General features: G+C 44.7%; 1 protein-coding gene across 7 annotated transcripts in view; it reads right to left on the bottom strand.

Annotated features, from left to right (window-relative positions):
• Positions 1-13,964, bottom strand: part of FBXO11 (F-box protein 11) — a 197,762-nt gene that overhangs the window by 92,690 nt on the left and 91,108 nt on the right. For 5 of the 7 annotated variants that reach the window (XM_073339268.2, XM_073339263.2, XM_073339266.2 and 2 more), the window contains exon 4: positions 2,535-2,679. The exons of 1 other annotated variant lie outside the window; for it this stretch is intronic. In XM_073339268.2, coding sequence (XP_073195369.1) covers positions 2,535-2,679 — 145 coding nt within the window. The remainder of the gene's footprint in view (positions 1-2,534; positions 2,680-13,964) is intronic. One more of the 7 variants, XM_073339264.2, reaches the window with a different exon arrangement.

Genomic DNA, 13,964 nt, shown 5'->3' with positions numbered 1-13,964 from the left:
TCCTTTTCCAGGGGAGGCTTGAGAATAATGTGAGTACCGACGAGACCCTTTGTCCCTAGGACACTGAAAATCAAACAAGTTCTTAAAGGAAGAACTTTATTTCAAGAAAAAAGTAAAAGAATCACACCTGCAAAATCAGGATGGAAGGTAACTTTACAGGGTAATAAAAAGATTTAAATAGAGGATTCCCCTCTAGGCTCAACTTCAAAGCTACAAAAAACAGGAATAAAACTCCCTCTTAGCATAGGGAAAATTCACAAGCTAAAATAGAAGATAATCTAATGCATTTCCTTGCCTTTACTTACAATTTCTGTAATTTTAGATGTATCATTTCAGGTATGTTTTCAGGAGATGTTTTACCTGCTTAGTCTCTCTCTCTCCATCCAGAGAGGGAACAACAAAGAGAGCACAAACAAAACCTCTTTCCCCACCTGCCCCCCCAAATTTGAAAGTATCTTCTTTTCCTATTGGTCCTTTTGGTCAGGTGCCAACCAGGTTATTTGAGCTTCTTAACCCCTTACAGGTAAAGTGATTCTGTACCTCTGGCCAGGAGGGATTTTATGTTACTGCATACGTAAAGGTTGTTATCCTTCCCTTTATATTTATGACAGAGGTGCTGCTAAATGCTCTGACTCAAGCCAAAGGCAGCAAAGAAGGAACTGGGGGAGGGGGGTGTTGGTCACATAGTGCCAATTAACCGCCTGAAGTGGCATGAGATGGGGACAGTGCACGTGCAACCCAACCGGGCACTGGTACCACAAGTCTCAGATTACAAGCCCAGAGACGCACAAGCACCTAAAGTGGAGCACCCACAGGGACATCATTTGAAGAATTAAAATTGCATCTGTCAAGGCTGATTCCCCACTCTGGCACTTTGAGTGCAGAAGGTGGGGGCTCACAAGGATTTTAAAAACAAATACTGGCCACTCCAGGCTTGTATTAAACTCCCAAGGTTACCACTTCTCTCTGATCTTGGATGGGTAGATGCTGCTACCACCCAAGTGCAAAATACCCCTTCAGAACCCAGGAAGGTGCACTTGGGAATTCCTTCCTGTGGGGTACCCTCAAGCCCCTTCACCCCGCCTCCGGGGAAGAGTGGAGAAAGAAAACAAAGGAAATCTACTGTTGCCACCAGCTAATTAACCAACGTGTGCACAAACCTCTTAGGACACAAAATCCAATCCTGTTCTTAAAAAAAGATAAATTTTATTAAAAACAAAAAGAAAGGAAATACACTTGAAAACTCAGGCTATTGCTAGATTTTAAAACCCACTTACAAAAACTAAGCATCAAGAATAACCTTCTTGAGGTCCAGCTTAAAGGTTACAAGCAAAACAAAAGCATTTGGGGTTAGCACAGAGGAGTCTACAAGCCAGAAAGAAATAAACAGAGATAAACCTAATCGCGTCTTCCTAGACATTTCCTGATCTACTTACATATCTGGGGTTTCTAATGAGTAGTTTCTAGGTATAATTTGATGATTTTTCATACCTGGCCCAAGCTGTTACAGCACAGCTGCAGTCCTCTCTTTGCTTCTCCCGAGAACAACAATAGACAGACAAAGGAGAAGTTTTTTCCCATTTTTAAAAAGTTCTAGCCTTTCCATTGGCTCTTTTGGTCAGGTGTCCACTCCATTTCTTTTACCTATGCAGGGAGACTTTTTAACCTTTTAAAGGTAAGCAAGTAAAGAACCACTACTAAGAGGGATTTTATAGGTAACTGGCTGGCTCGGTGTCCATAAAAGGGAGTTTACCCCCGCCCCCACTTTCATTTATCACAGCATCAATCAATATATTAAAATAAAATAGTTTTAAACAACTTGTGCACAATTGGATGGATCCGTGACTGGTCCTAAAATGTGGAGACTTTCACATAGTCATATCCTTTCGATAGTATAAGATGGAGCCTTGTTTTACAGGTATACTGTCACATTTCCATTTGAAAATGTATCTGCTGCTGTTACAAGTAACCCTGAAATTATTTGAACAGAAAGATATTCAAGTTCAATTTTTTTCTAATCTGGCATATTGGTTCTCAATTAAATAAGATTTTTTCAGGATCTCAATAACCCTAAAAAGAGAAAAAGTCCACATACCCAACACCAATGAATTCTTTTTAAAAATCCAAACAAATAAAAATCCTAGTGCACTTGTAGGCAAGATCTTCCTTAACACTTATAGGAAGAGTTTGCTATCTTGGACCAAGGTATACAATTCCCACACAAACTTTGGGTGGGGGGGGGGAAGGTACTAAAAGAATAGGTAATTGAACTTTCAGATAACATTATTAAACAGGTATAATTCTAGGGGGGAAAGTTTTACTGTTTTTAACTGTATGTAACTGATATGCTTATGCATATCTGCTTGTAACAGATAAAGCTTACATAAAAGTAAGCATATTAAAACACAAGCATTTGTTTTAATTTAAGCTAATTACAATGCCTAACCAGCATTTTAAATTTTTCTATTGTACTTGGCATTTTGTGCAGCACATACAATATATCTCAAAATAATGAGGAATAGCTTTTCACTTACCACAAAATTGGATCATTAGCCAACTCACTGAAGCGTTTACACACACAAGCTGCTCTACAAAGATCTTGCTCCAGCAAGTAGGAAAAGATCTTTAGAACCACTTCATCTGGCAGTTTCTCCTGAAGATATTGTTCTGCAGGTGCTGCTATTAAAATATTAATGTACATCAGATTATTGATGCATTTAACCTACCCAGTTTCTGATTTAAAGCAATCCTTGACTTTCCCTACTATTCTAATGATTAGAGTGTTTTTTACACGATTAGTACTACAAATTGAAGGAGAAAAGCTATTAAACCTCACACAATACTAAACATTACACCCTCTGCAGCCTGAATCTGGCAGTATATTTAAACAGTAAATTTCATTGACTACATGCAATCTACATGCAGAGGAAAGCATGAACATTCAGCATAATATGGAGGCACTGCATGTGACTCAATAGTTAAGATTAATTTAGACCGGGGTTCTCAAACTGGGGGCCGTGACCTCTCCGGGGGTCACAAGGTTATTACATGGGGGGGTCATGAGCTGTCAGCCTCCACCCCCAAATTCCGCTTTGCCTCCAGCATTTATAATAGTGTTAAATATAAAAAAAGTGTTTTTAATTTATAAGGGGGGGGGTCACACTCATAGGTTTGCTATGTGAAAGGGGTCACCAATACAAAAGTTTGAGAAACACTAATTTAGACTTCCTTCAAATCCTACTTTTAAACTTCTCCCCTCAACCTTTTGATCAGAGCACACAATTTATTTGCGTATTATTATGCTTAAGTTATTATACATGCCTTTACATAGAAAAATTCAATAAAAGTCTTAAATGCTGTTTTAAATTTATTCTCTATCATTAATTTTTGGTGCATATCTCAGTATAGAAAGGAATCAAGAACTCCAAACCCTGGAGACAAAATACTATCAATCACCCAAGCACAGGACAGTTTTCTCAGAAGGGTCAATTGCCAGAAAACACCATAATAAAATGTCCTTGTTCTTCCACATTGACACTAGAAAAGGTATGTGAAGGGTGCTGGGGATGTGGGAGATTGCTATCCAGCAATGACCCCAATGTGCTCTGCCCCCTATTCCCTTCAATGTCCTTGCTCCGATCTCTATTTTAATGTGGGGGAAATGTAATTAAGAATTAAAGTTGATCATTTCAAAATGTTACCTTTAAAAAACATACCAGGGATTAAGCTAGGACATCAAGGTGGAAAAACGGGGACTATGGCTAGTACTGTACTCCACCCCTCATACTTTGCATTTTCTTTCTCCATACATTTTAGAATGGAAAAATTTTCCATTAGTGCATTTTCCTTGACAGACACTCTTCACAGCAGGGATATTCCCCATCTCTTTAGTCACTGAAGTCAGACCAGTACTTTGGCTCAGATTGTGTTCAGGACTGCTCCTCAGGAAGAACTGTACAGACCAGCAGCTTCCAGAGCTTAAATAAATAAACCTATACACAAGTTAAATAATATTATTCAACTCAAATCATTTGCTGCAGAGCCTCTACAACAAATTTAAGAATTGAGAAATTTAGGAAGGTTCTTAGAGGAACACACGTCCCTTTCAAATTATTTAACAAGCCAGCAAAAGCCAGAAAGATTCTGGACATAACTCAATCCTCTCAGAGAGGGTCAGGCTGGCTGACGTGTAAAATTCTAGAAAGCAAATTAATGGTGAGACAGACTTTCTTCTTCTCTGTCCCCTCCATATCAGGCACTTTGTTGTGTGATTTACAAAGGTGATATCACCTATATGGAGGCAGGGAGGAGTCAATACAGTAACTCCCTGCTTATGGTTGAGGTGGTGGAGTCAGAGGGTAGAAGAGAGTGGGGTATTTCCCAGGGAATACACTCCGTTGAGCCCTCAGGGGTTAACACATTGTTGTTAATGCAGCCTCACACTCTACAAGGCAGCACGAATGGAGGGAGAAGACAAAATATGCATTGCTGCAAACATTCCCTGCGGAAACTGAACGTGATGATGAGCCCACGCTATCCCAGTGGAGCACACCACTCCCTCCCCTTTCCAAAGTGCTGGGGGGTGCATGTGTGTGTGAGACACACACACAAGCACATTGTCCCTTTAAGTACGCTGACCCCACTCTAAGTACACTGCCTTTTAAAGTATATTAGCAAATTGAGACAGCAGCTGTTGCCAGCAAGTTCCCTTCCTCCGGAGTCTTGTCCTGTCCTCTTCCCCCCCCCCCCCCTGCTCTGTGGAGATGGGGTACAGGAGCCGGGGGCAGGAGTGGGGAGATGGGGACACCCTGACATCAGCACTCCTCTCCCCCCACCCATCCGCTGCACAGCAAGCAGGAGGCTCCTGGGAGCAGCTCCAAGGCAGAGGGCAGGAGCAGCACATGGCAGTGGGGGGAGGCACACCTGAATTTCCCAGCACTTGATAGCCTGCTGGGCGGCTACTGCACAGGGAACTTAGGGGAGCGGATGGGGGGCTGCCAGCCCACCCTGGTTCCAAGCCCCCACCAGCTAGCTCCAACAGGCTGCTCTTCCTGCAAGCAGTGGAAAAAGAAGGCAGCTGCCAAACAACATTATAAGGGAGCACTGTGTAACTTTGAACAAGCATGTTCTCGAATAGATCACCGATGTAACAACAAAACAACATTAACCAAGATGACATTAAGTGAGGAGTTACTGTATCTCCAGAGGTGGTGGTCTACTCCATTGTGTTTTGAGAAGGCATGCATGGAATATGACACAGTGAACTTTCATTTCTCATTGCAAGATGTGTGTGATGTCTCCACCCACAATGATCATCACTCCTTTAAAAGAGTGAGCAGTAATACACTTGGCAAGAGCTGTACTTAAGGCTTTGAATGCCTTTGCTACGTACGCATCCTTTTGATGGTCCTATTCACATAAACTTATATTATACTTCAGTATGATGTTTAGTCTTAGCCAGAATGACAACAGTACCACTTCCTCTTATAGCAGGAAGATTACGGTGACATTGATAAAAAAAGGCCTGGTAAGTTTGAAGAATTACCATACTTTGATAAATATACAACTGAGGTTTCATAGAGAGTGTGCCAAGCTCCAAAATCCCTCTGGTTAAAGATGTAGTAAGCAGGTAAGTTACTTTCATTGAGAAGAGGCACAGACCAGAGTGGATTGATTTAAATCAAAATTATATAAATCACTGATTTTTATCATGATTTAAATCAGCAAGGAGGAAGCCTTGATTTAAATAATCTATTTTAATCTTGTTTCACATTTGTACTTTTTAATTATTTTCTTAAAGAAAGCTGATTCTCATGAAACCATGTAGTTTGCAACTAAATAGAGCCTTTACATTACATTTGGTTCTTTTTGCTATTTGTTAGAAAACGGTGAATGACATGCTTCTTATTTACTGGAGGATTAATTTTTATTTGTGATTTGTGTGATATTCTACTTTGATGGAAACGAATTCAATAAAAATGCATAAAAACACTATTTACAAACTTTTATTAAATATAATTACCTAAAATGTGCTGGATTCGTAAGGAAAAAAATGTTTCATAAACACATTTTGCATTGAAAACTGATTTATTAAAGGAAGTATTATCTGCAGTTAGTGAATTAAAGTGATTATTTCTGATCACCGTGTCCAAGATTTTGTAAGTAGTAGATCTCATCCTCTCACATTTCATTTTTGTTCAGAGATTGAAAGAGGAAAACAAGCTTTCCTGTTTTTTCAACTTCCAATCAATTACTTTACTTTTAATGAACTAGTCATTGAACTGCACTGGCTGAATAAAAGGAATTTAAAGTATTCTCTCTATACCTGCAGAAGAGGCAACTGCTGTTAAAAATCTGATGTAGCACTTCTACAAACTGGTGCTTACCCAGTTACTTCCACCTGTTCAGTGGTTTGACTTTTTGAAAAACCTTTGGCAAACAAACAAATACTGCTTAACATTAATTTTATTTAATTTGAATAATTGTAATAAATTTCTAGATTGTAAGTATAACAGATCACAAGTTTAGGCCTTAACATATGTAGTCCTAATTTCAAATTTAATTTTAAATAATTAAAAAACAATTTAAATAAACTCTAATTTAAAAAAAAATAATTCATTTTTATCCATGCTGGTATGAACATACTGACTGTTAAAGTTAGGAAGGTGGTTTAGGGAGGCTTGTAGCACACAAGTCAAGATCTCAACGAAAACCTGTGTATTACTGAGGGACTGAATGAGAATGGTGGTCTGGAGGGACCTTACTGTGGCAATGATCAGAGACGTTCCTTGATTTCTTACAACTGCAAATTTGTCTTTCCTAAGTATTAGCCTTGAGCAGAAAGACTAGAATGTTCTTTACTTTGGCTGACTTTGTCCTGATGCGCCCCTTTTAACACCAATACGTTATCCTCATTCAAGCGAGTCACAGACATCAACAAGTCTCCACTGAGATGCTAGGAGGATGTTTATTACCTACTCATTAAAAATGAATTACCAGTTCCTTCTTAGTACCCTAGCCGACAATTTTAACAGCATGTGATTTTGATGTAGAATACACCCGTTACTTTATGTTCTTTCATGTTGGTATCCTGAGCAAAGATCCAGTTATGTCTGAATCAGGTCTAAGTACCAATATGAAGGTCCAGCAGAAGGTAAACAGAATCATTCTGGTCTGTTCTTTTGAAATCATTTTTACTAATCTCACCTTCAATGGCTGAAGGGGAGAGATGGGCATATAGGAGACCACTTTTGAGATAAGATGACCTGAGCTGCAACTTCTCGGTGTGTCTTCCTCTCGTAGTAAGAGAAGGTTACTTACTGTAACTGGATGTTCTTCAAGATGTGTGGTCCCTATCTGGATTCCAATTGTGGGTGCGCATGTGCGTCATGTGTCCACCACGTGGCACGTCCAAGGCTTTAAGAAGCCATGCGGGTTGACAATGTTCCAGTTCCCTCTTACACAGCAGCACGTCATGGAGGTGATTGAGGATGGGTATTGGAATCCAGATAGGGATGACACATCTCAAAAAACCTCCAGTTACAGTAAGTAACATTTTCTTCTTCAAGTGATGGGCCTTAGGGGGATTCCAATCACGATAGAGTAGCGAGCAGTGTTCGGAGTGGAGGTGGGCACAAGAGCTCGACAGCAGTCACTGTGTGTAAAACAGCCTGTCCAATGACAGCGTCTGCCATTGTAGCCGGGGCAATGGCATAATGTGTGGCAAAGATATGGACAGATGATCAAGTGGCCACACGACAAATGTCCTGTCATGGAACGTCCGCAAGAAAGGCTAACGTGGTGGCATGAGCCTGCGTGGAATGAGCTGTGACCCCGGGTGGCAGAGAAACGTGACAAAGTAAAGCAGTCAGTAATACAGCGACAGATCCAGAGGGATATATATTGTGAGGAGAGCACACACCCTTGACAGCAGTCAGCAATGGCGACAAAGAGGTGGGGGAAAGTGAGAAAGGGGTGGGTGCATTGAAGGTAGAATGCAAGCGCCCTACATATGTCCAGGGAGTGGATTTCGCGGTGCCTTGGGGAGGTGTGTGGCCTGGGGTAAAAGGTGGGGAGATATACGCATTGATTGAGGTGTAACCGGGATGCCACCTTGGGGAAATATTTGGGGTGGAGGCGGAAAGAGACCTTACCTTTGTGAAAGACAGTAAAGGGAGGCTCTGCCATCATGGCTGCCAGTTCACTGACGTGACATACAGAGGTAACGGCCACTAACAAGATGAAATTCATGGAAAGGTGAGTGACTGAGCATGTGGCGAGGGGTTCAAAGGGCGGCTTAATGAGGGCAGAGAGGACCAAGTTAAGGTCTGAGGGAGGGGATGGGCTTGCGGACTGAGGGAAAGACATTGAGAAGGCCATGATGGAAGCCGGCAGTGAAAGCAGAGGGAGGAAGGCACTGAGTGCCGCCAGTGGACATAGAATCATAGAATATTAGGGTTGGAAGAGACCTCAGGAGGTCATCTAGTCCAATCCCCTGCTCAAAGCAGGACCAACACCAACTAAATCATCCCAGCCAGGGCTTTGTCAAACCGGGCCTTAAAGACCTCTAAGGATGGAGATTCCACCACTTCCTTAAGTAACCCATTCCAGTGCTTCACCACCCTCCTAATGAAACAGTGTTTCCTAATATTCAACCTAGACCTCCCCCACTGCAACTTGAGACCATTGCTTCTTGTTCTGTCATCTGACACCACTGAGAAGAGCCTAGCTCCATCCTCTTCGGAACACCCCATCAGGTTGTTGAAGGCTGCTATCAAATCTCCCGTCACTTTTCTCTTCTGTAGACTAAATAACCCCAGTTCCCTCAGCCTCACTTTGTAAGTCATGTGCCCCAGCCCCCTGATCATTTTTGTTGCTCTCCTCTGGACTCGCTCCAATTTGTCCACATCCCTTCTGTAGTGGGGGGACCAAAACTGGATGCAATACTTCAGGTGTGGCCTCACCAGTGCTGAATAGAGGGGAATAATCACTTCCCTCAATCTGCTGGCAATGCTCCTACTAATACACCCCAATATGCCATTGGCCTTCTTAGCAACGAGGGCACACTGCTAACTCATATCCAGCTTCTTGTCCACTGTAATCCCCAGGTCCTTTTCTGAAGAGCTGCTGCTTAGCCAGTCAGTCCCCAGCCAGTAGCAGTGCATGGGATTCTTCCGTCCTAAGTGCAGGACTCTGCACTTGTCCTTGTTGAACCTCATCAGATTTCTTTTGGCCCAATCCTCCAATTTGTCTGGCTCACTCTGGACCCTATCCCTACCCTCCCTCCAGTATATCTACCTCTCCCCCCAGCTTAGTGTCATCTGCGAACTTGCTGAAGGTGCAATTCACACCATCATCCAGATCATTAATAAAGATGTTGAACAAAACTGGACCCAGGGGCACTCTGATACCGGCTGCCAATTAGACATCGAGCTGTTGATCACTACCTGTTAAACCCGACAATCTAGCCAGCTTTCTATCCACCCTATAGTCCATTCATCCAATCCATACTTTTTTAACTTGTTGGCAAGAATACTGTGGGAGACCGTATCTAAAGCTTTGCTAAAGTCAAGGTATATAACATCCACTGCTTTCCCCATATCCACAGAGCCAGTTATCTCATCATAGAAGGCAATCAGGTTCGTCAGGCATGACTTGCCTTTCGTGAATTCATGTTGATTGTTCCTGATCACCTTCCTCTTCTCCAAATGCTTCAAAATGCTTCAAAATGGATTCCTTGAGGACCTGCTCCATGATTTTGCCAGTGTCATGATTTGCCAGTGTCATGATTTTGTCACACTGCTTGTTGACATATACAACTGTCACAATGGTGTTGGAGAGCAGCTGGACATGGCGGGACTGGAGGAGTGGCAGGAGTGCTCAGCAGGCCAGACAAACAGCGCGGAGTTCAAGGACACTAATGTGCATTCTTGTTTCCCTGGGTGACTAGAGGCCCTGGGCCATGTGGCCTTTCACATGCGCTCCCCAGCCCGCCATGGAGGCATCGTGGTGATGGTGGTGTGTGGCACTGGAGGCATCAAAGGGATGCCTGCTAGGAGGGAGGACGGGTTGCACCACCAAGTGAGGGAGGTGAGGATGGAAAGGAGGAGAAAGACCGGTTTGGTGAGAGGGTCTGTCTGCTGGTTGCAAGTCAAGCAGAGCCATCGTTGGAGGCAGTGTATATGAATGTGGGTGAAGGGTGTCACTGAGGTTCAGGCTGCCATATGGCCAAGGAGCGAGTGTCACTGTGAGATGAGCATGCATGGTTGACGGTGAAGCCTCACAATGAGAGCAATGAGGGGGGCAAAATGGTCTGACGGTAGGAAGGCACGAGCCATGACAGAGTCAAGGCGTGCCCCTATAAAGATGAGGTTGTGAGTAGGGTTAAGTACTGATTTTTCTTTGTTGCTGCAAATGCCGAGTTCGCCAAGCAAGGCTTGGATAGTGGTGAGGAGACGAGTTCGGGAAGGTGCAACAAGGAGCCACTCCTCGAGGTAGGGAAAGCGGGACTGCCCCAGGTGGCAAATATAGGCTGCCACGATGGCAAACATCTTGATAAAGACCCGGAAGGCAGTGGCGATAGCAAAGGGAAGGACTTGGAACTGGTAGTGAGACTTGCCTACCACAAAGCAAGGAATATGCAGTGGGCGGGATGAATGTTCATATGAAAATAGGCACACTTCGTATCGAGAGCCACAAACCATGCTCCATCAGGAAGACACGTGAGTATCAGAGGGAGCATGACCATCCGGAAGTGAAACTTGTGGATAATTCTGTTGAGCAAGCGGAAGTCCAGGATAGGGTGGATACTACCTCCTTTCTTCGGTGTGAGGAAATATGGGGAGTAAAAGTCACAGCAGTGATAGTGCTACGGCATGGGTGCTATAGCACCCTTTCAAAGGAGGGCATCCACGTCCTGTTGAAGGAGGGCGTATGGGGGTCTGAGGGACAAAAACCTCAGGGGGAGGGAGGTGAAGAGGGAAAGAAAAATAACTAACAGGTAGTACTTGCAGATGACATCCAGCACCCATCAGTTGGTGGTAATCTTGCCCCAGCTGCAGGAGAAGAGCGCAAGGCAGCTGTCAAAGATTACGTGGGGCGTAACTGGTGGAGTGGAGGAAGGTTTGCGGTTCTCTGCAAAGGAGTGAAAGGTTTTGTCTAGAGGAATGGTGGGTGAACGTGGTAGACTGCCGCAGGCATTGAGAGCGAGGGTGGCATTGGGGTTGCTCAAGCTGGTACTGGGGGTAAGGTAGGTAAGTTGGGCAGAGGCAGAAGGAGGATCGGTTTTGTCTATGATTGGGGGCCAGGGTATAGAGGCCCAGGGATCGGAGGGTGGCTTGGGAGTCTTTTAAGGAATGAAGGGACTTGTCGGTCTTGTCACTGAAAAGTCTGCAGTTATCAAGGCTTTGGAGCTGTGCTCCGGCTCCGCTCCAGCTCCAGGCAAAAACCTGCAGCTCCACTGCTCCGGAGCTGCTCTGCAGGCTCCGCTCCAAAGCCCTGGTAGTTATTGAAGGGAAGGTCTTCCACGGTAGTCTGGACCTCTTTTGGGAAGCCACTGGATTGTAGCCATGAGTCACAGCAGAACACCACTCCGCGATTGGGAGGCTGTATTGGCAGTGTCTACTGCAGCTTGAAGCGTGACTTAGGTGACAAATGTGCATTTGTCTATGAGCAACTGAAAGTCCTGTTATGTATCCGGGAGAAGGAAGTCAAGGAACGCTGCCAGTTTGGTATGTGAATGGGAATCATACTTGCCCAGGATGGCTTGGTAACTGGCGATATGGAATTGGTGGCCCGGAGAGGAGTAAACCTTATGTCCGATAAGGTTGAGTTTTTTGGCTGCCTGGGTGGGGGGTAGGGGTGGAGTGAAGGTGTTCTTGGCGACTGTGCTCTGTGGCCACCTGGACCACCAGGGAATTTGGAGGTGGGTGTTGGAAGAGAAAGTCTATATCCTGGGCTGGCACAAAGTAGCAGTGTTCAGCCCACTTTAGAGTAGGTGCACAGGAAGCCAGTGTGTGCCAAACTGCCTGTGCAGGCTGAAGGATGGCATTAGGGATGGGTAAGGCAGTATGAGCAGGACTTGGAGACTGAAGAAAACCTAGGAATTGGTCCTGAGGGTCCTGGATGTCCTCCACGGGAAGGTTGAGGAGAGTGGGTATATGACCAAGGAAGGCTTGATATTGAGCATGGTTATCCAGTGGCGAGAGAGAGGGAGGGATGAGTGTGTTGTCAGGTGAGGAACAGGCATCAGTGGGGACCTGTGGGGCTAGCGGTTATGACACTGCCAGTGGCACGGACAGATTTGGAGGAGCAGGGGCGTCCGAATGAGCTCCGTAGGCGGTGGTGAAAGATGGAGAGTGTTGATGGTGCACATGCTGGTACAGGCCACAAGCTGCCCAATAGAGCCAGGCATAGCGGTTGCTCAGAACCGGTGGTCCCCTCGGGTAGGCGAATTGCTCATAAGCTGGATAGGTGGATAGGGCTGATGTCTGGGCTGTAAGAATGGGCTGGCAAGAAGGCAGGATCCGCATCAGAGCACCAGTCCAAGTCTAAGGATGGGCCCAGCTGAGGCGGAGCCATCAGAAGCAATGGGACCAACTGAAAGTGGGAGGCAATGGAAGAGGGTCCATCAATAGGAGAGGCCCTTCAAGCGGGAACAGAGGGCCAACGGTAGCCGGCGGTGTGGTTTACGGAAGGGAGCCAGCTAAAGGCAACATCAGCATCATAGGAGTCAAGGGGGACAGGCATCCTAACATGCACGGAACCAAGTGGAAGAGACCAGACGGTCCCAGCATAATGGACGGTGGCAGAGGCGAGGACTGCGGAGCCGTCACCGGGGCAGAGGTCAATGACGCTGGAGCACGGTGCCCAGACTTATGCTCTGAGTGAGAGTTCTTCGCAGGGGGAGCTTCATTGTCGGCGCGCGACTTCTCACCCAAACTGGCACGGCTTGGAGAGGAAACGTGGTTAAAGGCCTATACTCTTAAGAATTTAGGTGTATTCTTATCACTTGGCTAATTATAGAGGTATAAAAGAAAGAATCAAAATCACTATCTGCTGGTGTAAGGGCCTTCTCTTACTGTGACAGTCTGAGTCCCTGTTCTTAGGCTAAGGCCTTTGGCTAAGCAACAGAGGCAGCCATAAGCTGGGAAGCGAACAGTCACATCCTCACATTCCAAACTAGTCACATTGAAATAAGGTGCTATTGGGCTGTTAGGCACTATCAGGACAGGACTGTATTCCTATCACCTCCAGAGAAAGGGAAGTGCCTAGAAAATGTAAAAGGAAACTTAGTTTGATAGCATCCTGTCTGGCAAGAACTCACTTATCAATAGCTGGGATGTGAAATCCTCACTTCTGTGTTGTCTTGTCATTGTAGTTCCCACTTTGCTATTGTTTGTCTGTATAATCTCTGTCTGGTTCTGTGATTGTTCCTGTCTGCTGTATAATTAATTTTGCTGGGTGTAAACTAATTAAGGTGGTGGGATATAATTGGTTACATAATCATGTTACAATATGTTAGGATTGGTTAGTTAAATTTCAGGAAAATGATTGGTTAAGGTATAGCTAAGCAGAACTCAAGTTTTACTATATAATCTGTAGTCAATGAGGAAGTGAGTGGGTGTGGGTGGGGGTGGGCATGGGCATGTGGGTGTGGGAAATGGGAGCAGGGAATGGGGGTAAGAAAATTGGAATCATGTTTTGCTAAAGGGGGAAATGGGAACAGGGAATGGGAGTAAGGAAGTTGGAATCATGTTTGGCTAAGGGTAGGAATGGGAATAGGGACACAGGTGTAAGGCTCTGTGGTGTCAGAGCTGGGAAGGAGGATACTAAGGAAGGAAACTGGAATCATGCTTGCTGGAAGTTCACCCCAATAAACATTGAATTGTTTGCACCTTTGGACTTCGGGTATTGTTGCTCTCTGTTCATGCGAGAAGGACCAGGGAAGTAAGTGGGTGAAGGAA

The sequence above is a fragment of the Lepidochelys kempii genome, chromosome 3, assembly GCF_965140285.1.
Source record: "Lepidochelys kempii isolate rLepKem1 chromosome 3, rLepKem1.hap1, whole genome shotgun sequence".
In the NCBI taxonomy this organism is placed as follows: Eukaryota; Metazoa; Chordata; order Testudines; family Cheloniidae; genus Lepidochelys; species Lepidochelys kempii.
The sequence above is the reverse complement of the archived record's forward strand: the minus strand, read 5'-3'. Positions and strand labels throughout refer to the sequence as shown.